This window comes from Stomoxys calcitrans, chromosome 3, assembly GCF_963082655.1.
Source record: "Stomoxys calcitrans chromosome 3, idStoCalc2.1, whole genome shotgun sequence".
Lineage (NCBI taxonomy): Eukaryota > Metazoa > Arthropoda > Insecta > Diptera > Muscidae > Stomoxys > Stomoxys calcitrans.
This window is the reverse complement of record NC_081554.1, coordinates 11,812,417-11,840,196: the sequence shown is the minus strand read 5'-3', so window position 1 is coordinate 11,840,196 and position 27,780 is coordinate 11,812,417. Positions and strand designations below refer to the sequence as shown.

Below are 27,780 nucleotides of genomic sequence, written 5' to 3'. Positions count from 1 at the left end.
AAAAATTTAAAAAAAAAATTTAAACCATGGCTTCCGTTTGCACATTTTAGCTAGGCAGCTACATTCAAATATAAGTTGTTATGTCTCATGAGTAAGTGTGAGTCTTATTCCTTTAGACATTATAGGAATAAGAGAAAGAGATGCTCGACTTAGAATTCAAATAGTATGCCTTATGGGGCAGTGTATAGTACTTTGAGATGTAACCAATTAAATGGTGAAACTAATACACTCGCTATCATAAAGCTCGAGAGTAAAAACTGCTACTAAAGTCTCCTTATTAATTCCTTATTAATTTACTTCAAATTTCATATTATTTTTTGCCTATTATTGATTTTTTTCAATTAATCTGCTTACCAGCAAGACAAAGAAATTTGTAATGCTCAATTGTTCTTTTGCAAAATTATTTCTAGGGTCATTGGTCTTCGTTTTGTTTATATCCCTGTTAGCCTATTTCCAAATGCAACAATTATTTGGGAATTTGGCCAACAAACTTTTACAATTCAATTTCCATAACACCACACATAAAGTCATTCACCTATTTTGCTGAAAAACCTCCAAAACGAAATTTAAAATGATTTCATGCCAATTTCAGTTGTAAAATGAATCTGTTATAATGATATTTCCCTCCAAACCAAACCAAAAAACAAAAACACGTTAGCAACCAGAGAGATAGCCAATTACCGGCCTAATTTTCGTAAAACAATGACCCCATAAAAATGAAATTTGCAAATTCATTAAAGAAAAATTTAATTGAGCCGTAAAACAGAAGCGTATGATGGAAAATTTTGTATGGATGAATACTGTGTCCATTTCTGGAAATGTCAGTGAACCTAAGTCGTAACATCCAGTACCCACACATGCTTGGCCAGTTGTCTGGCTTAATAAAGTCCCCTAAACCTCCCGCACTATGAAGTGCAATTAAAATGGCCAAAAAATCGATTGTTTATGGTTTTGCCATGAAAAGGATGTTATGCTTCAGCAACAGAAGCAGCACTAGCTTTCATCCACATAATCAGAGTTCTAAGCAACCAACATTAATATTCAATTTGAATAACAATAACTAAAATGGCAATGCTGTTGACATGCTTTGACAATAAGAGTAATAACCTTCAGCAGCAGTCAGTCAATGTCACATATGGTGCAAACATAAGAAAGGAAAGTTTCCATAATAGAAAAGAAATAGTTAATAATAATTTATGCAGAAAAATGTATGAAAAAAATAAAACAAACAAAAAATTAAATAAAATAAAATAAAATAAAATAAAATAAAATAAAATAAAATAAAATAAAATAAAATAAAATAAAATAAAATAAAATAAAAAAAAATAAAATAAAATAAAATAAAATAAAATAAAATAAAATAAAATAAAATAAAATAAAATAAAATAAAATAAAATAAAATAAAATAAAATAAAATAAAATAAAATAAAATAAAATAAAATAAAATAAAATAAAATAAAATAAAATAAAATAAAATAAAATAAAATAAAATAAAATAAAATAAAATAAAATAAAATAAAATAAAATAAAATGAAATGATATGAAATGACATGAAATGATATGATATGAAATGATATGAAATGATATGAAATGATATGAAATGATATGAAATGATATGAAATGATATAAAATGATATGAAATGATATGAAATGATATGAAATGATATGAAATGATATGAAATGATATGAAATGATATGAAATCATATGAAATGATATGAAATGATATGAAATGATATGAAATGATATGAAATGACATGAAATGATATGAAATGATATGAAATGATATGAAAAGATATGAAATAAAATAAAATTAAATAAAATTAAATGAAATGGAATGAAATGAAATAAAATAAAATATAACAAAATAAAATAAATATATTTTAAGCCCGTCTGTCGAAACCTAGCCATCTTTTAAACAAATTAAGCTAGCAACTTGAAATTGTTCACAAGTTTTTAATTTTTGTACATCGGCTAGGGATGTAATCTGCCGATTTGAATTCTTGAGTATCTACAAGGCATAATTATTATACGATTTGACTGAATATTTACCTATAAGTTTAGGCATATAAGACTTATTTTAATTAAACTCAATTTTTATTTAAAGATCTATATATAGTAAAAAAAAAATACAATTTCAAAAATATAAACTATATTAAATTTGCGCCAAATTACCCACCTTAATATTCCCCTTCGAATAAATTGCGTTTCATATATTATGAATACCATACATCGCCAAAGGAGGCCACAACCTTTGAATAGCTACTCGTATTGCGTCAACGCTAGTTAGGCATAGTTATGAGTAGTAATGTAATTTTTAAACGAATTATGATAGGAGTAAGTCATCACAGAAAGTATATAACGTCGCCATAGCAGGTGTAGTAAAATAAAAAAAATCTTATGGACATACATTGCGTGGATAGTGAACTCTAGAAAGAGAATAGGACGTTGGTGTAAGTGCAAGCCATAAAAATATACATTGCTGAGGATTATACGCATCTAAATGGCTATATAGTCATTGAGAGAAACAATCTTCCTCAATATATTTACACCATTTTATTTTCTTTGGACAAAAGAAAACTTAAATTTGCATGCCACAAAATATCTCATAACATACCTTCATAAAATCTCAATTTTTTTAATAATTGGATTCTAGGATCTTACTATAAATACCAAAAAAAAATGCCAATGCAATTTTTATGTTAGAATCCTTATTCAACCAAACCTCCCCTCTGCTTACTGACACTATTATAGCAATTATTGAAAACAAATAATAATATTTTTATACCCACCACCGAAGGATGGGGGTATATTCATTTTGTCATTCCGTTTGCAACACATCGAAATATCCATTTCCGACCCTATAAAGTATATATATTCTTGATCAGCGTGAAAATCTAAGACGATCTAGACATGTCCGTCCGTCTGTCCGTCTGTCTGTTGAAATCACGCTACAGTCTTTAAAAATTGAGATATTGAGCTGAAATTTTGCACAGATTCTTTTTTTGTCCATAAGCAGGTTAAGTTCGAAGATGGGCTATATCGGACCATATCTTGATATAGCCCCCATATAGACCGATCCGCCGATTTAGGGTCTTAGGCCCATAAAAGCCACATTTTTTATCCGATTTTGCTGAAATTTGGGACAGTGAGTTGCGTTGGGCCTTTCGACATTCTTCGCCAATTTGGCTCAGATCGGTCCAAATTTGGATATAGCTGCCATATAGACCGATCCTCAGATTTAGGGTCTTAGGCCCATAAAATCCACATTTTATATCCGATTTGGATGAAATTTGGCACAGTGAGTTGTGTTAGGCCCTTCAACATTCCTCGTCAATTTGGCTTAGATCGGTTCAGATTTGGATATAGCTGCCATATAGACCGATCTTCCGATTTATGGTCTTAGGCCCATAAAAGCCACATTTATTATCCGATTTTGCTGAAATTTGGGACAGTGAGTTGCATTGAGCCCTTCGACATCCTTCGTCAATTTGGTCCAGATCGGGCTAAATTTGGATATAGCTGCCATATAGACCGATCCTCCGATTTATGGTCTTAGGCCCATAAAAGCCACATTTATTATCCGATTTTGCTGAAATTTGGGACAGTGAGTTGCGATGAGCCTTTCGACATCCTTCGTCAATTTGGCCCAGATCCGTCTAAATTTGGATATAGCTGCCATATAGACCGATCCTCCGATTTATGGTTATACTCCCATAAAAGCCACATTTATTATCCGATTTTGCTGAAATTTGGGACAGTGAGTTGCGTTGAGCCCTTCGACATTCTTCGTCAATTTGGCCCAGATCGGTTCAAATTTGGATATAGCTGCCATATAGACCGATCCTCCGATTTAAGGTCTTAAGCCCATAAAAGCCACATTTATTATCCGATTTTGCTGAAATTTGGGACAGTGATTTGCCTTAGGCCCTTCGATATCTTTCTTCTATTTGGCCCTGATCGGTCCAGATTTGGATATAGCTGCCATATAGACCGATCTTTCGATTTAAGGTTTTGGGCTCATAAAAAGCGCATTTATTGTCCGATGTCGCCGAAATTTGGGACAATGACTTGTGTTGGGCCCTTCGATATTTGTCTTCAATTTGGCTCAGATCGGTCCAGATTTGGATATAGCTGCCATATAGACCGATCTCTCGGTTGAACAATGACTTGTAGTTATAAGCATTTGGTCTAAATCGGATGATATCTATAGAGCTGCTATGGGGCTTAAGGTATGCATTTTTCACTGGATTTTGACGAAATGTGGTTCACATATATACCCGAGGTGGTGGGTATCCAAAGTCGGCCCGGCCGAACTTAACGCCTTCTTACTTGTTTATATTGCTTCACTGCATTGAATTGCATTGAAACCGTTGCCAGTGTGTCTGCCAAGAAATGTCCTTATTTCTTGAGAGGTTCTTTAGATGCCTCTTCTTGCTTTCTTTCACTCACAAGGTATAAATAAGTAAATCTGTAAATCAATCAAATGAAAAAAAAAGTATGTGATATTCTAGAATGAAAAATAATAACTAATAACATCATGATGGAAATGCATTATGATAGCAAATGAAGAGCAAACAAACAGGGGTGCTAAGAAGGCACACTTCTCTATTTCTGTGCATATCTTGATTGCAAAAGAAAAATCCAATCTTATGAATCAAATCTTAAAAGTGAAATTTCCCCACAATCATGAAGAATAACTATGACAAATACAATTACGACATGGCTTTAAAGAATCTATAATTAAAATTTAAAAAAAGAAAATAAAACGAAATGAAATGAGAGAAACCATAGGTGGTTTTTGAATTATTTCAAATGGGGAAAAGGATATTCTTTTAGCCAACACATGGCATAAGGCCAAAAATATGTCGCACGAATAGCGTCATCTTTTGTATAAATCAATTTGCAATGTCAGCCTTTTTTACCTTAAACAACTGTCGGCTGGCATGAATAATCATTTTATTGTACGATAAAATGTTCCAACAACATTCCTTGTTCTACTGTAAGGTAAACATTTCTAATTTAATTAAAAATTTATGTTCCATTTGTAATGTAATGAAAGTTTATTAACGACATATAAATGACATTAACAACAAATAAAATAACACACTTTCTTTGGTTTATTTACACAAAGCTAAAGCAGACACTTGTTGTATGCCTTTGTGTTGATAGATATTTTAGAAACCATGAATGAATACGAAATGTTTATACGAAATAGTACAATTCTATTTTAATTGAAATAATTATAAGGCCAACACACTTAAAGAGCAGGTGTTTTCTGTTTCATTTGCTCCCTAGGGATTTTCCAACAATTTAAATGGCTGTTTTTGCAAGTAATGAATGAATATGAATATGTACCAGCTGTTGAAATTTCATAGAAATGAAGAAGGAAGTTTTAAAAAATTTTCCAGAATATTATAAATCATTTAATATATGGTTTAATGAATTGTTATTTAACATGTGTTTTGGAATCAATTGACATAAATTTAAAGACTTTGCCTTAAAAGGAAATAATATTTATATTATTACTCATTGAATTATTGAGGACTTTGTTTTAAGAGTAAATAATAATCAAGTCAGTTTAGTCATGCTATCAAAATTAATGTTTTTCCTCTGCACACATGAGCTACTTTAAAATATTTCAAAGCAAAACAAAAACAAAAATTAAAAAATCTCAATAAAAGCTCTATATGAATTCATATTTGTTTACAGTACACAAATTCATATAGAATTAATGAAAAAGAGGAAGTTATAATAAATTAAATTTCCCAGAATGTTATAAAATATTACACATATGGTTACATTAACTTCCATGAAACCAATGTTTTAACATCAACTTAAGCCTTCCTTTCAAATGAAAAAATACCAACGAAGGCCCCACATCCACAAATTTCTGATGAAGACCCCCTTAATCAAGAAGTCGAAACGAGTCACTCTATGGTCGGTGTTGTGGTATTTTATGACTTTACTTTTCCATTGCATAGAAATTCATCGACCATTAAGCTCATCTCGAAAGAGAAATCAAATAAAAAGATATTTATTTGGTAAGCCATTAATTTATTCCATTTTTTCGAGTAATAAAGTCTCTTTAGTTATGCTAGAAATATTCACATTTTTCACTACAAACATGAACTTCCCTAGAACATCCAAAAGAGATGCAAACCAAAATTCTAGATTAATTGTATTATTTGTGCAGTACACAAATTCATGTAAATGGACAAATAAAATTAAAAAAGTAATGTAAAAGTTCACATAAAAATATTCATCATTTCACATATGGTTAAAACATGTGCTTTTATATTATAATACTTCAAGAGACTTTCTTATAACGAAAAATATTTATTTTATAACTCATATAATTATTGTGAATTTTTTTATTGTAATAATAAAAAATTAAGTCATCTAAATTATTCTAGTAAACTGTAAGTTTTAGTAGTGCACACATGAACCATTTAAAATTATTTTAAAATAAAATAGAAATGCCTATCTAAAAATATAAATCAAAGTTCTAAATCAATTTTTTGTTTATACAGTACACTAGTTAAAAAGGGTTCCATGAACCCAAGATTAACTCAAATATTACCACATGCTGAATTTTAAAGTAATCATAAAGAGACTAGTGCAACAAGAACCCCAATTTTCAAAATCAATTACGTTGGACAATTTTTCAGATCATTGTTTTACAGTACAAATATGCTTAACAATGGTATGTTGAAATGTAGAAATAATTGGATTTAAATGAAAAAATAAAATTTTTGGTCACATTGCATATAAAAATATTTTATACAGTACGTTTGTAGTTTTTCTTCCACAACTATTGTTTTTCTAAGGTAAACATAGATTTATCTAAAATATTTAAGCATAATAAAAAAAGGTAATCTAGAAAGGTAATCTAATCTATAAAACAATTAGTTGTTTATACAGTACATTAAAGTAAAATCCATAAACCATACATTTAAATAAAATCCATTAATTCAAAAAGATAATTTAATCAAATTATGTCACATATAAAAATAGTTTATACAGTACTTTTGTAATTGTTCTAACACAACTATTGTTTTTCTACAGTACACATAGATTTCTCTAAAATATTTTACATTTAAAAAAATCCATAAACCAAACATTAACATAAAATCCATTTACCATTTACATAGGCACCCAAGTGTGGATGTCCTGATTTTAAAGCAATGCTTAAAAAGTCATTAATTGTGTTTATACATTAACTCAGAAATTATCAATATTGTAACATTGTTTAAAAATAATGCCCAACAGGCGGGGAAAACTTTATCCTCATTTGCCGCAATCAGTACATTATGACTAGTTTTGGGATACTTTTTAAGTATACAGTAGAAAAATGTTATTACTGCAACGATGGTTTTAAATATTGTCATATTAAGATCCCATATACAAAATGAACATAAAAGACATCATTTATTTATACAGTACTTTTAGGTACAACTTTTATACATACAAATATATATTTCTTTAGACTTCTTGACTTTTGATGCAATACCTAAACTAGAATCAAAAGAACCAAAAAATACGAAATTATTTGTTTTCTTCATACAGTACACATATTAAATTGAGTTCTTTGTACACCCAGATCAAAGCAAATATCATCAATATTATAAAATTTAGAAACACAAACACAAAATTCCCTTTTTTTAAATAATGTTATACCAGCAAGTAAAACATGACCTCAGTTTACACATATCAATTTCAGCAAAGATTTTTTGATTAGTTATATTTCTGTTTACAGTACTACAAAACCAACATTCTATTAGCCAATAGTATATTATGACTTTGAAATATTTTGAATAAGTTAGAAACACACAATGAAACATCGGAAATCTGGTTCATATGTTTATACAGTACAATGGTTTTGTAAAAAGAAATAGAAAAACATTTGGAAACATAATTTTTTTCAAATGGCATCCTTTCCTTAACGAATATATTTTATTTATTTTATTACTTTACTTTGATTGGCTATGGCATTTTTATTTTATTTTATTTTATACAGTACCTAAATTTATACAGTGGTGTACAGTACTTAAAAGTACTGTATAAATAGAGAAAACTGCAATAAAAAAATGGAATGTGATGCTATTTGAATGAAATTGGAAATTGCCATTTTGTTTAATAATTTATTTAAACTTTTTACAAATCTATCTAATATTATATTATAACTACTAATGCTGGCGACATTTGTGAGTTACTGTACCATTTGGTATGGCAACCATGCAAAAACTTCTTCCTAAAGAGGTATCGCACTACGGCACGCCGTTCGGACTCGGCTATAAAAAGAGGGTCCCTTATCATTGAGCTTAAAACTTGAATCGGACAGCATTCATTGATATGTGAGAAGTTTGCCCCTGTTCCTCAGTGGAATATTGATGGGCAAATTTGCAATATGCATTACAGTACGGATTTGTATGCAAAATGGAAATTTTGCCATCTATATTTGGCAATGTCACCGTATTGTGTAATAATATTTTGCTTTTTGATGTTCCTCAGGCATTTTATTATTACAAAATGAAATGTTATTGCAAAATATCAACGCATTCTCCAAACAAAGGATGACAAAATTTCGACTTAGCCTAAAAATTTATATTATTATACTGTAATATAAAGTAAACAAAAAACATCTTTTCATACATCCATATCGCAATTATTGAATAAAAATTATTACATGTTATCGCTTGTTCAATCAATGAGATATATTTTGTAATCTTTTCAATTTTTAACAAAGAAAAGTAATAACCTTGCCAAATGTTTCTCTTGCATAAAAGTATGGATTGGCAAAAATATTTTCTACACACAAAAACCAAGTAAAATACAAAGTTTTTTCAAAAAGACTAGAAAGGTAAAAACATGGGATCATTTGTCAGGGAGGGGGGGAGTGGAGAGTGGTATTGTTAGTACCAATATGTGTTATATGTTTACCTTACAGCTTCACCGTTACGCACACGCTATTCACCATTTGTTTTGTTTTTCTTCTTTTTTCATGAAACTTTTTTGTGCGCCATATTTCTTAGAATCTAAAATTTCACTCACTTAAAGAATTCTTATATGAAACCATCTAACTGGATTGTTAGTTAGTCAATGCCATAATTCCTCTTATGCTGCAACCAGACAAACAATGCAATGAAATCTGGTAATGGTTAGAAAGTTATAACGACTTATGAGGTTCAATAGTAGGAAACCTGAGAAGTGATTGATGTGAATTCTAAGAAATGGCAATGGACATTGAAAATATATAAGTTGGCTTAAGGATTTAAACAAAACAAATCTTAGTACTGTTATAGACAGGGGGTTATGCATAGAAAAGGTAAATCTTAGAAAAAAACAAATAAAAATATAAACTAACTTAAATAAAGATTTAAATTTTAAAGGTTAAAAGTAAGACGATTTTGGCTTAGAAATGAAAAAACAAAACCAAAAACTTTAAATGTATGTACAGCACCTTGCAATATATTCAATTTGACTATACTCCCTTTGTGGTGTGAGGCTAAAGCAAGATCGGAAATGTGTTCACTCCATGCACCGATAACACCTCACCGACATGAAGGCGGTTCTGATGATGGATGTGGTTCTGGCAAACCGAATAGAACCAGGGTCCGGGCTTCTTTTCAATCCCGGCACGGAACAGAAGCGTGCGGAAAAGGTACACTATATAAGAAAAATACTTTATAATTATGCTTAAACTTGTTTTGAACATCACTTATTTATATGAAGGAAGTATTTCTGTTATACTGTACTTCTTCCGGAGCTTTGGTACAATTTCATTTTTGTACTGTATTATATTCGTTTTGTCTTTCAAAATAAATATTTTCACTTTTAACCACATCACAATTCGCTTTTCATTCTTCCTTGTATTTAATGAATGAAATCGAATATTTATACGCATGCAAAAAATAAAATCAGTGGGCGAGGACAAAACAAGCAGTAATCTCCTTTAAACCACAAGCCATAAGGCAGAAAAGCCCATTAAAATTATTTACGATTTACATAAATAAAAATCAATAAAAGTATGTAGGAAGCAAGTGGTAAATGAGGTAAAGCACATCAGGCCAACTGAAACCAATAAATTCAAAAACAATCTTCAAGTTCATATATTATCTTTAAATGGGCCTTAATGAGTGATGGTGGAGGAAGTACGAATGAGTGAAAAACAAAATGGCAGAGGTGCAGACGGATTTATCAAAGGTGACATTAACATAGCCATGGGGGCAATAATATTAAATGTCTGAATAACTTAAAAACCAAAAGAATGGGAGTTCAAACTTCATAGCTTAAGGAGGAGGCATAATATATGATTTATTCTTTCTTAATTTTAAAATTTTATAGCTTCTTAAAACATTTAGGTCATTTCTATAGCTCTTGGTTTTGACTCTCTTATAGGTCTTATTAGATCTGTTTTTATTTTACTTTGGCTCATACCAAAACTTCAGCGATTACTTATGAATAAATGCATAAACACCCTTTCACGCATAAATAATCCAACAATACATTGTTGAAAAATTAATTTATAATTAATTGTATTAAAAAAATACATGCAGAACAAGAAAAAAATCTTAAAAACAACAGCAACACCACCACCTTACAAAAATCTTTATTATTTATGCCAATTGTTTTTTCCCCCATCTGTGACAAAGTAAGCCACATTACCAATTAATGTCTTGCCTTTTTCTGCCATTCACTATTTATTGCAGCACTCACAGTACGCTATCTGACGGGACGCTTCATTGGTGAATATCGCTCAAATACAGATTTGTTATACAATAAAACCATCACATTGGAGACCGGACTGACGGAAGTGGAAATTGTCGATGTGTATGCCGGAAGTGTGGATGGCGATGAACAAAATGAATTTCCCATGGAACAGGTGAGGCAATTATAAACAGGCACATGTAAAAAGACAAAAAAAAAACTATTCGTTTAATAAAAAAAAATTGATGATAGCACAAATTGAAAGGCATCAGTATTGCTTTAAAGGCCCTTAAGTTCTTTTCCTTATGGCACCTTTTAATAATAAAGGAACTAAAACAAAAAAGTAATCTTTGTAAAGAATTTTTTTTTTTTGTTCTATTCTTCTACCTCACACGTTTTGTTGGCATCTTTATGGAAAATCCAATAGTTTAAGTGCTACAAATCATTTGAATAATAAAATGTTTGCACATTTCTTTTAGTTCGATGAACCTTGAATATATTAAAAGCTTTTTGGTTTTACATTGTAAATAGAATAGGGGATATTAAATAGCTTTGATAGAATGAATCAAATTAAAAAGTTATTTTTTATTTTGCAAATGCAAATTTGCCCATTAACATTCCATTAAGGAACAGGGGCAAACTTCTCACATATCAGTGAGTATTGTTCGATGCAAGTTTTAAGCTCAGTGATAAGGGAATTTGTTTTCATAGTCAAGTCCAAAGGGCGTGCTGCAGTGCAAGACCTCTTTGGGGAAAAGTTTTTACATGGCAAATTATTATTTATTTTATTTTATTTTAATTTTTTTATTTAATTTTCATTTTATTTTATTTTATTTCATTTTGTTTTACTTTATTTTATTTTATTTTATTTTAATTTTTTTATTTAATTTTCATTTTATTTTATTTTATTTTATTTTATTTTATTTTATTCTATTTTATTTTATTTTATTATATCTTTAAATTATTCATGTACATGATCACATGATCTCTTTTATTATTAATAGATTTTTTTATAGTTTTTGTTGTTTATTACAGTTTTAAAAATTAACATCTAAACACTTCAATGAATCTAAAATTGCAAAAATGTATTTAAAAATGCAACCTAAAATCTCAAAAATGTGTTTAACATTCATAAAATTGTATTTTATATCATAGGAGGTAACAACAGCTGCATATGCATAGCTATAAAATTTCTTAAAAATTTTAAATGTGTGATGTGTTGGCCAATTTTGCAACTCAACTCGCTGCCTTGGCAATAACCTAATTAAAATGGCATGAATTATGGCAAATTCTTAAATATGTTATTGACATTTTTTCTCTGGTATGTGATGTGAGATGCTAATCAGATTTTTTTTTGTTTTAATTTTGTGCAATGATATTTAAAATTAGTTTTTATGAAGAATATTGCGTGCACACTAATTGGCATTCAATTGGAAAGCGCATATATATAACATTATATATTTTACATTTGAATAATTTTTATTGAATGTTTTTAATTGAATTCACGACACATGTTCCACATATATGATTAGGTCATATCATACTAAATATTCATTAGGTCTATGATGTGACTGTTTTATTGTTAATTAATGTGGAAAGGTTCAAAAAGATTTAAAAACTCTTTTTTTCGTAGTTTTTCATATGATTAGTCCAAAATAAGCCGCAAATAAAAGTAAAGATCGATACATAGTCAGCAGCAAGTAAAGGCTATGGGACTGGGTGATGTATACTTATTAAATACTACGTATACGACATATGGAAAAGAAAACAGTGTCGAATCAAATCACAATAGATGAATCAATATTGATTCTATGGATAGATTAATCTCCGTAAAACTCCAAAGATTTCAATGAACTATGCAACTAAGCGAATACTTCATTAGATAACAAGGAAAAAATCACAATAAATAAAATGTCCAAAAAGACATGGTGTTTATATAAATACAAAGAAATGAAAACCTTGAAAATGTTTTTTCAAATCAAAATGATTAAAAAAATTGTAAAAAAAATTTATATAGGTTATTTATAATTAATATCGCTCATGTGTTTTTTTATATAAAATGGCTTATACGTCATGCTGGCTTAGTCACACCCAGACTTTTTCCATTTTGGTTTTATAATTTTTAAACAAATTTCATGAAATTTTCATGTTTTTTTCGGATCACGATGGGGAATTGCTTTACGCTTGTAACGAGTACTTCTGTCGCCTTATGCCGGACTACGTTATCAACGATACCGGCTAAAAACCCCAACCTGTATCACCCCTGGGGATTAATTCCACCTCGGGATCGTTTTCGCATTACTTCGATGCATTCCAGGTTGGCGTATACGTATTATTTTTAATCAGCTGATTTTATAAAGGAAAAACAGATGTAATAATACCTTATGGTGGCTTGATCACATTAAGACTAAGTCACATATGTCCTATAAATAAAGTCACTAATGCGCCATACTGGCTTGATGGCACATCATAGAATTTCTTCAAAAATACATATATGTCTCGTTAATTGGCTATCACAGAACGTTTGCTCCACTAGCCGAGCTCAGAATTGGAGATATTTTATTTAAAAACAAACAAAATATTAGACAAAGGCAAACATTTTGCGCTGCAGTTTGTCCACAATTTTTCAATATTAGTTCTTCAAATTTTATTAAAAAATAAAATTTTAATATTCTCCTATTCATTCATAACAAAAATTCCAGAAAATATTTCCCCTACCTCCAATATTGTTATTATATTTTCTTATAGCATAATATTTTCTTATTTTCCTTGCATTCAGTTGCCTTTTATTTCTCAATATCTTCATAATTTCCTTTAAACACATACATACACCCCCAAAAATTTCGAAAGAATTTTTCTTTTTTTAACAAAGTTTCATATTTTTCTCTCTTGCAGGTTCTTTGGGCTGATGCCTGCATGATCGTTTACAATATCACACAACGCACAAGCTTTGAATATGCGGCTAAATGTCTGGCCGAATTTAAATCACTGCAGAATGCACCCACAGCATATTTGGTGGGGAACAAAGCCGATTTGGATCATTTGAGAGAGGTAAGGGCACTCCACCTAATGAAAAAAAAAACTAAAATTAGAAACACTTGAAAATGAAAAGGTGAAAATTCTTTCTGAGAATAGTCAAAATTTTACTATTAAAAGATTACCATATTAACACCATGATTAGAGTCAAATTGTTTAAAGTGAAGTGGAGTTTTACTGCAGGAAATTAATTTTTGGGTTACCATAGGTCCCACATCCCCCAAAACACCAATGCATGACCTGCCTGGCCTTATGCACTCATTGGAGATTTATGCTTCTGCTTTTGGCCACTTAAACACACAAAATTTGGAAATTTCTAGGCGGGGAGAAACTGTTGACAGCGGCCATATAAGACAAATTTATGCATATCATTACGTAAGTTATGTGATAGGGAATTAGACAAATTTGGGCCATAAACTTTTGGTGCAACACATTTGAAGGGGGGAAAATTAGCGGTGTGAGGCCAATGTGATTATGGAATATGGGAATGTTTGGGGGGGGGGGGAATATTGATAATTGCCTAATGTTTTATCAAATGATGATGGCCCAATCGAACAATGGGCATTCTGTAAGTGAGGTAATTAATGGCATATTGAGTGCATTACTTAAAGTGTGTGTACATTGTTGTTGTTGTTTTGTGCAATTAAATAGATAAATGCATTTGGAGAAAAGTTAAGAGGAAAAAATAACATTGCTTAATATTTTTCCAATTGCTTAAACAATAAATGGAAATTAAAAAAATATAAGAAAAATGTGGAAAGTTTGTGAGCAGTAGAAATGTTGGATAAATGCAATATGCCAACCATTAAGAATGAAACAATTGTAAGTATTACGGGCAATAAAAATTCTCTATCGAACCACAATTTTATCAATAGTGAAAATAGAGGAATTTGAGAAGAATTCTTGAATGATAAAGAATTCTTTTATTAATTTTATATGATTTCCCAAATTTTTTTTTCTCATTTTTCTAAACTTGAAATTCATTGAATTTAAAAAATGTAAAATTTTTCATAATCTCTTTCAATTTTCGCAAATGGTTTTGGAATTGAAAAGAAATAGATAAAAAAATATCAAAAGTTTAAAATTAAAAAAAATCATAATAATTTTTCCTTTGAAAGGATTTTATATTTCAAAAGAAAAAATGTTTTCTATCAAAAAACTCTTAGAAACCTTCCCTCTTTCCAATCTTCAGAAAAAGAATGGATTCAAAAAAAAAAACTTGCAAATGAACTTTTCCCATTTCCTTCTCAAAATCCATATGGTAATATCATACACATTACCCAGAAGCCAGCATATCTTCCTACATTCCTATCTTCCTTGAAATTCCTTCTTAACAAACCATGGCTACAGTTATAACTGCGTATGACATAAATTCAAATGATTTGACATGACGATGTCTTTGTAATACCCGTTGGCTCAGTCATAACCCATTGATAACTTTGACATCGTCAAAAGTGCTGCATATCCGTGTCGATTTCAAACATCTGTCAGATGCACGTGCTAGGACAACGACTGGTATCAAGAACAAAACTAAATCAATGCTCATCTTAGCTATGGGGTCAATAATAAACAAAGAATAAATGAAGCGACATAATCCTGATATCCATATCTAGTTTAGAGGCGAACAAAGTCATTTCTTGACATTGCCAATCTGAATCGAAAGCTAAACGTGAATTTGCACATTTCTCTATAGCTAACATTGCAGCACTAACGAATTCATTCGACCAAAAGATCACGTTCGAGACATTTACTTGGAAAAGAAAATATAGCACGTTAAGCTTAAGGCATGTCCGCAGGTGATATGAATTATTATTACAAAGGATGTACTCGTGAATGAAAATCTGCTGGGCTTGGGGAAAACCAAAAATGATAAATAAACACATTTTTATATTCGTGACAATTCAAAGTTCAATATGGAGGAGATAGATTTAGAGGAGAAGGGAAAAGACAACAAAATATATAAATATAAAAGTAAAAAAATAAAATAAAATAAAATAAAATAAAATAAAATAAAATAAAATAAAATAAAATAAAATAAAATAAAATAAAATAAAATAAAATAAAATGAAATAAAATGAAATGGAATGGAATGAAATGAAAACATATAAAATGAAAATGAAATGAAATAAAATGATTAAAATGACATTTAAAAAATATTCAATTAATCGCATGGTTTCAAGAACAAAATATTTGTTATTTGGTAGTTATTTTGTTAATTTCTCTTTTTTCGCCCATTCTTTAACCGAATCCTTGAAATATTCTTTATAAATTCCTGCAAAAATATTGTTTACCAATTATTTTTTTTATTATCGTATTTGCTGATTGCTTCTTAATAATTGTGCTTAGTGAAATGCTTTACTTTTTGTTTTTGCTTTTATTTTTCCCTGCCATAAATGATTTATTTATCCTTGCCTATTGCCTCCAACATACAGCAATGACCTCCGCCTGCAAATTAAACAAATAACTCAAAAGCTCAAAAAATCTCTTTTTGAGTGGTATAAAACGGCCAGGTTCTTATGCTAAGTTGTTTTTTGTTCTTTTTTGTTTAATACTAAACTGGCCAATCTTCACAAATCACAAATTATTAGCAAGGCAATTTTTCATCTCATCTACATTTCATTTCTACAATATATTCATAGAAAATATGTAGGTCATTGCGTGCTATTGACTCTTAAGCATTGCAAAAACAAAGTTAGCCAAGATAAACTAGTTCTTATCTAGAGAGATGCTCTATGGGCTGATGACATACTTTTTGCACAATTTTTCTTTCATCGAAGCAACAACCAATAATTTTTAAAATAAATTAAGAAAAAAACAAAAAAAGTACTTGTTACCTTCGGGGACTAGGTTTTTTGTTATTGTTTTTGCAACAAATTGCCTGTTATGTTTGGTGAAGTGTAGGAATGTGGCAAAATGAATGACCCTCAATATTGGCAGACATTTTTCATAATTTTTTGTACTAAATTAGCAAGTGGCTGACTGTGTTTTGACATGATTTAAGGAAAATAGTTTTAAAATTTTTTTTTGAAAAAAATAATTTTTTATTTATTATTTTTTTTTCTTGCTCTTTGAATTGGTCTATGTAATTTAAATGCTTTTATGCTTGTGCGCTTTCATATTCACATTTTACAAAACAATTCAATGTCTCATTTTGAACGCACACGCCACACTTGGCCAACACAAGTCGCGCGTAGGCCAACAACTTGTGGCCAAAAGTCATTTCGAATTGAAAAGAATTTCAGTAGCACAGAACAAAACAAAACATCTGAAAATACCACGCGCCAAATTCAAGGAGGAAATAAATGGCATCGCATCTCTAGCAATCCGTCCATCAGTTGAGAAAAAAATTTAACTTGGTGCTTGGGGCCGGTGGATTTCAATATTTTCGAAATTGGGGGGAGTTGGCTAGCTGGTAACCCCTTGCGGTGACTCGTAGATCACCAGGGATCCTCCATTACATTTCACTGACCATTAAACGGCTCTTTTCGGCATCAGTTTAAGCAAAAACTTTTAATTTATTTGATGCTTAAGACTTTTTGTTTCCAACAAAATCTACAATAATTGGAGCACAAAAAGTTCAACGACATTTTTCAATAATTTCCATACATACACTCGTATGTATATGTTCTTTTTTATTTTAGTTTTTGCCTTGCTCTCACTATGTTTCTTAATAATTAATATTTACATAGCCATCACTTAAGACACACACAACATTCTTTACAAAATCACCCACGACGCCACTTTGGTACTGGCCCCCTTGACTACGTGACCACCGCTACCTGTGTGCCTGCTCAAAAATGCTTGATAAAATGTGTCCAAGGTTAGACGGGTCGTGCTCCCATCTAAATTGTTGTTGGGGCATAAATTTAAGCTATGGGCCCCTTACATATACCAGGTTAATCGAAGATTTAATAGAATTTTTTTCTTTCACTTTTTTTTTTGTTAGACACTTAAGTGTATATTTGTGTTTATTTAATGCCTCTTTGGTCCAACTACACACAACATTTTGAAGGTCAGCACATTAAGTTTATTTTACAATATTTATAATAACAAACATTAGCAGTGGTAGAAGCATTATCTTATGGAAAATCATTCATTGCAGTTTTTATTTGCAAGAAATTACATTAAAGAAATAAACAAAAGAAGACATCATAAAAATTTAAATTGCCACAAAAAAATATATATACAGTTAAAGAATTTAAAGATTTCGTAAAATTTTATAAACATTTGAGGAAGGAAAACTTGGCAGGCAAATTTATGTGTCAAACAATTTACAAAAAAAAAAACATAGCTAAGGCAAAATACCAAAAGTATAATAAACAAAAATCCAGCAATTATTCAAAGTGAGACCATGAAAATGAGAAAAACTCCCACAAAAGGCATAAAAATTTAAAATTCTCATACTGTAGCAACAAAAAACAAATTCCTAAAGAAATTTTTGGGTTAAATGGTTTTTATACACCAGCTTTTGTTTAAAATGCGAAAACTTGCTTATTTTATTAAAGAGCAATTGATATAATGCTATGGTATTCAATTTTGCTTTGGAAAAACGGTAAAGAAACACTGCAGCTTGATGTACAAATCGTGAAACTTATAGGGGGTTGTATAGAATAAAATAAAAAAGACACTGTTGTATTAAATATTTTTTTGGGGGAAACGAATTGATATGGTACTGAAAGAAACATTTTTGATCTCCATGAAATGTCAACATACCGACCAAAAAAGTTTGGTTTACGTGTGCAGTGCTTACTGTGCCTAAACAAACTCCTAAGCTCTTTTACACATGAAACTACTTATTTCATCTTAAAACCTAAATGTAATAATAACACGAATTGATACAAAGCTCTGGCAAACCATTTTGTTTAACTCAAGCTCTCTATAAACCGCTTATAAACAAACGAGTCATGTGTGCAGCTGTATAAAAGAGATGTATTATTTCTAAAGTCCCCACTAAAAAAATGGGAACATATAGTAAATATGAATTCAAAAATTTTATCAAAAACTTATTGGTATTGTGCTATGCAAAACATTTTTGAGCTACAAACAATGCCAGCATTTCGATTACAAAAGTTTGGATTTGTGCAGCTTTGTAGTTTTGAATGCAAAACGTAAGACTCTTTTGGCCTATCATGTCTATATCAATACTTAAATTTAATAATAAAACGAATTGATATAGTATAATGATAAGCAATTTTGATTAACACAAACTATCCCTAAAAAAGAGAAAAAAGATTGGGTCATGTGTGCAGTCGTGCCAAGGAAAATAGTACATTTAGGATGAATTAAAAAAGAATATTCCAACATGTTTTTTGGAAAATGAATTGATCTAGCATTGTTAAGTACATTTCTGTTGTACACAAAAGCCAAGCAAAGATAATAAAAAATAATGATTAATGTGTGCAGCTTTTTTTCTACAATCTAAGCCAATTCCTTAAATTTTTTATACCATTAAAGCAATATATAAAACACTAATATTTAAATTAATAATAACCAAAATTGATAAAGTAATCCGTTAGATAGTTTCGTTTTCTTCAACATATAGAGATTGAAGGCATATTTCTGTTCGGCAAAATAGCACAGCAAACGGAATAAGAAAGAATGATTTATGTGTGCAACTGTGTATTGAAGAATCTATCAAACTCCTTTAACTGTTGATCCAAAATCAACATTAATACTTATATACAAGAATAACACGAATTGATATCGAACCCCTGCAGACAAATTCGCTTTCCTTGGAAGATTTGTCTACAGATTAAAATAAATCGTTCCGGTGTGCTGCTGCATGAAGGAAAAAAATACATTTAAAGTCCCTAATTAAAAAAAATAGAAACATATATAAGATATAAAATGTCAATTCAAAATTTTTTGTGAGATACGAATTGATATGAAGTTGAGATAAACATTTTTAATTCACAAAAAATCTCAGCAAACAGAACAAAAAAGAATGATTGATGTGTGCAGTTTATATTGCAGAATCAAATCAAACTTCTTAAACTCTTAGATGCCTTCAATCAATTCATTAAAACTTATATTCAAATTAAACAATGTAAATAATTGATAAAGTAATATGGTAGACAATTTTGTTTACTTCAAGAGATCTTTGTGCTGCCTAAAATAAAGTGGATCATGTGTGCGACCATTCTGCCATTTGCATTTAAAGGCGTTATTTAAATAAAGAAAAAAAATAAAATAATAAACTTCTTATGTAAAATTTATTGAAAAACGAATTGCAGTATCATTGTGAAGTATGTGCAGTATCATTCAAAGGAGGTCAATAAATAGGATAAACACGAATAATTTATGTGTGCAGCTATTACCATTCCAATTAAAAACCTTGAACTTTTTGTTCCATAATTATAAGATTAAATTCAGATTTTTTAACAACACGAATTGATATAGAAGCCTTATTAGCAATTTTGTTTACCTTAAAAGAACCTCCAGCAAATTCAGGAAGCTGGATACATGTGTGCATCTGTTTATAATACGACAATTAAGTTTAAATTCCGTTTTAATAACTACACGAATTGATATACAATTCTTTTTAGCAATTTTGTTTGCCTCAAAAGAACCTCAAACGAATTCATGGAAGCTGGGTACATGTGTGCAGCTGTATAAAAATTAAAAAATTTGTTTAAAGTTCTAAAAAGAAAAGAGATTAATAAATTGTAATATGAAAAGTTGTTCGGCTTATTGCAGTTTTTACCGTTGATATATATTTTTTTTTTTTTCAATTTAATACCAATTTCGTATTCGTACAGTACAGACAAAATGTTTAATTACAAATTTTTATTTCCCGAATACATATTATTTTTCCGCATCCAAAGAATGTCATCACATGATAACCATTTCGCCAGAATTTATAATTATTTCTTAGATTTAATTCATAAATGATTATTTCAACATTTTTGGAAAACTTCCATAATTTCCGATTTGTTTGTTGTTGTTTGTTGTTGTCTTCGTAACATCTTGGAGGACGGTGTGTTCTATTATTTTTTCCCATGACCATGTCTAACTATTGACACAATTTCCTACTATGCCAAATGTTTTCTATTTGTTTGTAATAAAAAAAAAACTTAGGAAACATGAACAAATCAAAATCAATCAATTTTCAATGCCTTAAAAAAACCAAGCATGCAACACAAAAATCACAAGTTTTAATATTGATGTTTACATGAAACAGCATTTCAGCATGTAAACTGGCTGACTGATGACGCTAGATGGTCAGCTAGCTGTCGTTGGGCCCTGGCATAGTGGAATATTTCGTAATATTACCAGGCTGTAGGTTGTTGCCAATAATATTTGATCCAACAGCATTGCTTTGTCTTATTGTAGATAGTAAATACAAATAATATCATTTTTAAGCCAAAATAAACATAGAATTTTATTTTTAGCTATTTTGTTTGTCCTTTTTGTTGCTTTCATAGTTCTTTCCTATAGTTTTGTGATTTATTTTTGATCTCTATTTATTTTAGTGTTGTTTTTCCTCATCGATTTATAAATAGTTTATGGCTGTCTACCTTCCCTCCTTCTCCTCCTGGTTAGTAGTAGTGGTTAGTCATGTAGTTTACATTTTGACTTGGCAAAAAGAAAGCAAGAAATTAGCAAAATTAGAATTAGCCTATAATAAACATACAATTAGTCACTCACACTTGGTATGCGAAACCAATGAAAATAAAACATAAAAAAAAACTTTTGAAGTGTTGATTCAAATTTCGACAAACACCTTTTCATTTTCGTTTTCTATCTTTAAAACCTAAAAAGAAGTTCTATTTACTTATCATTCTCATTTGTTTTTCCTTATAGGTCCACGAAAAAGAAGGTGCTGCACTCGCTGCTGCCAGCTCAATTGGCTTCTGTGAAGTTTCGGTAGCCGAGTACACCCCCACCCTATATAAGGCATTCGAAAAACTGATCATTGACTCAAAGGCACGACCACAAAAACAAAATCGTAAATTTTCTGTGAGTAAAATGCTGGGCAACCTGATTGGCAACAACAGCTATGGTCAGAAATCCCTGGGAGTCATCAATCACCAAGGTACAGTGGTGCCCTGCCACAAAGGTGAATTGCACAAATCGCGTGTCCTGAAAAGACGCCAAGGTTTCACAGCCACAACGAGTCTGTGACCAGCACGCGAAGATAATTGGTAGAATAGTGAAAAATAAAATGGAACTAACAGGACAACAACAACAAATTATCTTAATTTTTAATTTAAAACCCCCCAAAAAAAGAAACAGGAGATTTTTTACAACATACACTCATATACACACTAAAATGAGTGTATATAATAATTATATAAAAGAAAATATACCTATATATGAAAAATTTTTGTATCAAAGCCATAATTGATTTTGTAATTATGGTGGAGAAAACAACACGCTAAATTAGCATTACTTAGCATATAAGTTGTAGAACTTAAAACAAAAACAAAGCTCAAACGCTAGAAACATAGAAGAAAACATATTTTTGAAGAAATAAGAAGGGAAGATTTTCAATTTTCTTTGTTTCATTGGTAGTTAAGTGTACTTGGTACAGTTTTAAGCATCACCTTTTTTTTGTAGTTTAAGCAGATGAAACACATGAAACCCATAATTAGTACTCATACATAAGATATTTTTTTATAAGGACTCATGGCAAGTTATGTTTTTGTTTTCTAAATTTTTATTAGGAAATTGGCAGAATTCATGCTAACCCCCCTCCAAAACAGTGGGGGAGCATGTAATGACATGGCATAACCTCTATAAACTATAATCAAGTATTTATGTCTTTAAATGGAATTTTGAATAGGTAATTTACCTTTTATTGAGAAACCAAAACCAAAAAAACCAAACTACCATAGCCACCAAAGCAAAAGGCAAGAGAAATAAATTATTTGTTAAAAAAAAAATCTCTATGTAATTGGTAAAACACCATAGTTATCATATGCTATAAACAAAAGCAAAAACATTCCTTTCTTAATCAAAAACCAAACTAAAAATCTAAGACAAACCTTAAGAGAAATAGAAACTTAAATTTTTAATGTAAACTAAATGTCAACCCATACACACTCTATCCCAACCATATTTCCCCCACCCAAAAACCACATTTAAAAGATTTAAAAAAAGAAAAACCAAAACCAACCTTTTTCAAACACAGACAGTTCAAAATTTCATTTGAAAACAAGATTTTGATAACAAAAAAAAAACTAAACGCTTTTTCCGGCAAAATAAAAAGAAAAGAGTAAAGAAAAGAAAATTATAATGAAAAATAAAAAAACCCAAGCCAAAACAAACTGAAATTTTTTGGATTTTTGTCGGGTGCAAAGCCTTGCAAGAATTCAAATTGTAAAGAACTGTGATATAAAAAGGTTTTAATTTAATTAAAATTTGGGAAAAATAAAATAAAATTGAAATTTTTCTAATAACTAAAAAACAAACAAAATCAAAAAATTATTATGACAATTTTTTGATTTTCGAAAATAAAACAAAAAAATTGTAAACCATCATCATAACAAAAAAAACATAAACAAAAGTTCAATTCTTGTTTTGCAACAAAAATTATTCTTTAATGTTTTAATAAAAAAAAGAACACAAATAAGAAGAAAAAAATCCCCTCCCGCTGAAATTAATAAACAGTAAACGACTAACCAGCATATAGCAATGTAGTAAAAATTTTAATAATTGTTTAGTTATAATTATTACAAAATTTTTATTTTCATTTTTTTATTTATGTTATTTATATTTTTATAATTTTTCCCTTATAAAAATATAAATGCCCAGGCTGTGAAGCCAACGAAACAGCACGAATTTAATTTTCATTTTGAGTATTCGCCTCCACCCGTAACAAGAATACTTAAATATTGAGAATTCACTTAAAAATACAGGTGGATTGAAAAACAAAAACAAAATCTCAAAAAAATTGTTAAAATTTTGTAAAAATAAAAAGAAAATTAAATTCATTATGCATTTATATTTCCCAATTCTTTTGTTTTATTCATTAAATTCTCATTTGTTCTCCTAGATTTGTAAGACAATTTGTTATATTTTCTTTTTGCAAAAAAAAAACTTGTATCCACTGTATTAAAAGGAAATCCCAAAAACAATATTTATAAATATTGAATAAATTTCAAAATGAAATTTCATTTTAATAAATGTAAAATAAAATTGTTTTATTTTAATGTAGGGAAAGAGGGAAATGAGGATGCTGAACTTCTTGTCAAACAAAAAATCACAAGATGATGATTTGGATAAAAGCCCAAAAGGTATTGCTTAGACAGAATGTAGTTATGTCTTCGCACCTCCTAATGGAGGTGGTCCACATGAGAACTGAGCCGATAGCCCGTGGCAGTTCGAGGGTCTGCTATCTGACAAATTTCAATATTATGCCACTGCGTGTCACAGAGCTAAAAAGACCACACTGGCGTTGCATAATTTACCACAGATCGGCCAATTACTTTGTACGTGGTCCAGTGACTTGAGGACCTTGCTTCTACTTTTGACTTTATTGCAAATTGCTGTGGCATGTGGGAAGAAGGTGTAAGAGCTGTAAAATATGACGCCAAGCATTTTGGGACACTTGATGGTCGCAATCATTTCTCCATCGTCCATCACAGTCAGTTCGGTATTCACCTCACGCGTACTAATAGTTAACAACTAGCCGAACCTGGCCCACTCCGCAACGCCTTCTTTAACTCTCTAATATCTTTTTAGGGTGGGGGCACTTCGCCCTGAATAATTATATAGAATTCGAGCCATTGTAGCCAATGACATTGAACACGTTCGAATCCTGGCGAGTACATCAGACAAAGAGGTGTTTTACCCCTCTTAATGTTGGAGACATTTGCGAGGCACAATGCCATGCATGGTCATTTAAAAAATTTTCCCCAAAGAGGTGTCGCACTGCGGAACGCCGATCGGATTCGGCTATATCATTGAGTTTAAACTGGAATCGGAAAGCTCTCATTGATGTGTGAGCCATGTGAGCGATCTAGCCATGTCCGTCCGTCTGTTCGACCGTCCGTCTGTTCGACCGTCCGTCCGTCTGTCCGTCCTTCCGTCTCTCCGTCCGTCCGTCTGTCGAAAGCACGCTAACTTTCGAAGAAGTAAAGCTAGGCGCTTGAAATTTTGCACAAGCACTTTTAATTAGTGTAGGTCGGTTGGGATTGTAAATGGGTCAAATCGGTCCATTTTTTGATATAGCTGCCATATAACCAACCTGGGGTCTTGACTTCTTAAGCCTCTAGAGGGCGCAATTCTTATCCGATTTGACTGAAATTTTGCACGTGGTGTTTTGGTATCACTTCCACCAACTGTGCAAAGTGCGGTTCAAATCGGTCCATGTTTTGATATAGCTGCTATATAAACCGATCTTGAGTCTTGACTTCTTGAGCCTCTAGAGGGTACAATTCTCATCCGATCTAACTGAAATTTTGCACTTCCATAAACTGCGTTAAGTATGATTCAAATCGGTCCATAATCTGGAATAGCTATCATACAAACCGATCTTGGATCTTGACTTCTGGAGCCATACAGCGCGCATTTCTCATCCGATTTGGCTGAAATTTCGCATGAGCTGTTTTGTTATGACTTCCAACAACTGTACTAAGTATGGCGCAAATCGGTAAATAACCTGATATAGCTGCCATATAAATCGAACTGGGATCTTGACTTCTTGAACCTCTAGAGGGCGCAATTCGCTTTCGATTTGGAAGAAATTTGGTACAACGGCTTCTCTCATGACCTTCAACATACGTGTCTAATATCGTCTGAATGGATCAATATCTTGATGCAGCTCCCATATAAACCTATCTCCATATTATGCTTCTTGAGCCCCTACATGGCGCAATTCTTATCCGAATGAACTGAAATATTACACAATGACATCTACAATGTTCAGCATTCATTTATGGTCCGAATCGGACTATAGTTTAATGTAGCTTCAATAGCATAACAGTACTTATTCAATATTCTTTGTTTGCCTAAAAAGAGATACCGCGCATAATGTCAAATTGGTAATCTACTCCCTAATACCTTTCATTTGAGTCCCATATAGCCATTATCGGCTAATATGCCCATTTGGGGTTATTTGAGGTTGGGCGACCTCCCATTACTTGGACCTAATGTTTTATGCCATATTTGTAATCTACTGCCTAATCCTTTTCATTTTAGTCGCATATCGACATGAACTTCGAATATATCTGTTTAGAGAAGTTTTGGGGTTGGAGGGGGCCCGCTGGGTATTTTAACTCAAATTTTAATACCATATTCGTTTTCTGGTATCCAATACCTTTCATTTGATACCCTTGTTGTGCCCATCGGACCACTTTCGGATATGGGTGGCGTTTTTGGGCTAAGGGGGAGGGTCCGCCTCCATCCGATTACTAAAAATTATATATAGCATATGTTTCCTTCCAGACAAACGTACACAATCTATGAACATTTTAAGAAAATCGGTTCAGCCAAGTATCATATATTCGTAATGGGTCTAATGGCGTTTTTTAGGGGTGGCGTGACCCCATAACTTCGATCTGATTTTGTATGCCAGATTCGAAATCTACTCCCGAATAACTTGCATTTGAGCCCCATATTTAAATTAACGTCCAATATGTCTGTTTGGGGGAGTTTTGGGGTTGGGGCGACCCGACTCAAATTTTAATACAATATTCGTATTCTACTCTCCAATAGCTTTCATTTGATACCTATATTGTCCCGATCGGTTCACTTTTGATTTTGGGTTGTGTTTTTGGCATAAGGGTGAGGGTCCATCCCTCTTCCGATGCCGAAAAATTATACAGCCTATATTTCCTCCCGGACCAACCTACACAATATGCGAAAATTTCGAGAAAATCGGTTCTGGCGTTTATCTGTTTATACGGAACAAACAAACCGATTCCCATATATCCGTGCTTGGCTAATGTGCCCATTTTGGGCGTTTTTGTGGGGGTGGGGTGACCGCCTATACTTCGACATGAATTTGTATACCAGATTCGTTATCTACTCCACAAACATTACATTTGATACCCATATTGTCCTTATCGGTTCACTTTTAATTTTAAGTGGTGTTTTTTGGATAACGTTGGGACCCTCCACCGTTACCCCTTCCGCTATCAATAAATTATAAAGCCTATTCCTACTTCCTGACCATATTCATAGTATACTCCCGAATACCTTTCATTTGAGTCCCATATTGTCATGATTGTCAAATAAACCTATTTTAAGGGGTTTTGAGTCTGGGGCGGCCCCCAGGTACTTGAACCCAACTTTTATTATAAAATTCGTATTCTACTTTTAAATACCTTTCATTTGAACCCCATATTGTCCCGATCGGTCCACTTTTATTTTGGGATAGTACTTTTTGTCCGCCCCCCCCTTCCGATATCAAACAATGATATTGCTGCCAACAACTGTGTGAAGATGATATTGCTGCCATATAGACCGAGGCCACCGTAGCGCAGAGGTTAGCATGTCCGCCTATGACGATGAACGCCTGGCTTCGAATCCTGGCGAGAACATCAGAAAAAATTTTCAGCGGTTGTTTTCCCCTCCTAATGCTGGCAACATTTGTGGGGTACTATGCCATGTAAAACTTCTCTCTAAATAGGTGTCGCACTGCGTTCGAACTGGGCTATAAAAAGGAGGCCCCTTATCATTGAGCTTATCATTATCGGACTGCACTCATTGATATATGAGAAGTTTGCAAAATTTGCAATTTCTAGAACGATCTCTCGATTTAAGGTTTTGGGCTCATAAAATGCGCATTTATTGTCCGATGTCACCGAAATTTCGGGCAGTGAACTGTGTTAGGCCCCTCGGGATCTTTCTTCATTTTGGTCCATATCGGTCCAGATTTGGGTATATCTGCCATTTAGACCCATCTCTCGATTTAAAGTCTTGGCCCCATAAAAGACGCATTTATTATCCGATTTCGCTGAATTTTGACACAATGACTAATGTTAGGCTAATGTCGTATATGTTTCAGATCGGTCTATATTCGGATATAGCTACCAAAAAGACCAATATTTTGTTCTACAAAACTGAACAATGATTTATTCTTATTAGAC

General features: G+C 31.3%; 1 protein-coding gene across 1 annotated transcript in view; it reads left to right on the top strand.

Moving 5' to 3' along the window:
• LOC106084502 (ras-related and estrogen-regulated growth inhibitor-like protein) overlaps window positions 1-23,700 on the top strand; it is a 56,754-nt gene extending 33,054 nt beyond the window's left edge. Inside the window, exons 3-5 of the mRNA XM_013248229.2 lie at window positions 10,711-10,883; window positions 13,604-13,759; window positions 21,548-23,700. Coding sequence (XP_013103683.1) covers window positions 10,711-10,883; window positions 13,604-13,759; window positions 21,548-21,868 — 650 coding nt within the window. The 3' untranslated portion in view covers window positions 21,869-23,700. The remainder of the gene's footprint in view (window positions 1-10,710; window positions 10,884-13,603; window positions 13,760-21,547) is intronic.
• Window positions 23,701-27,780: the final 4,080 nt, after the last annotated feature.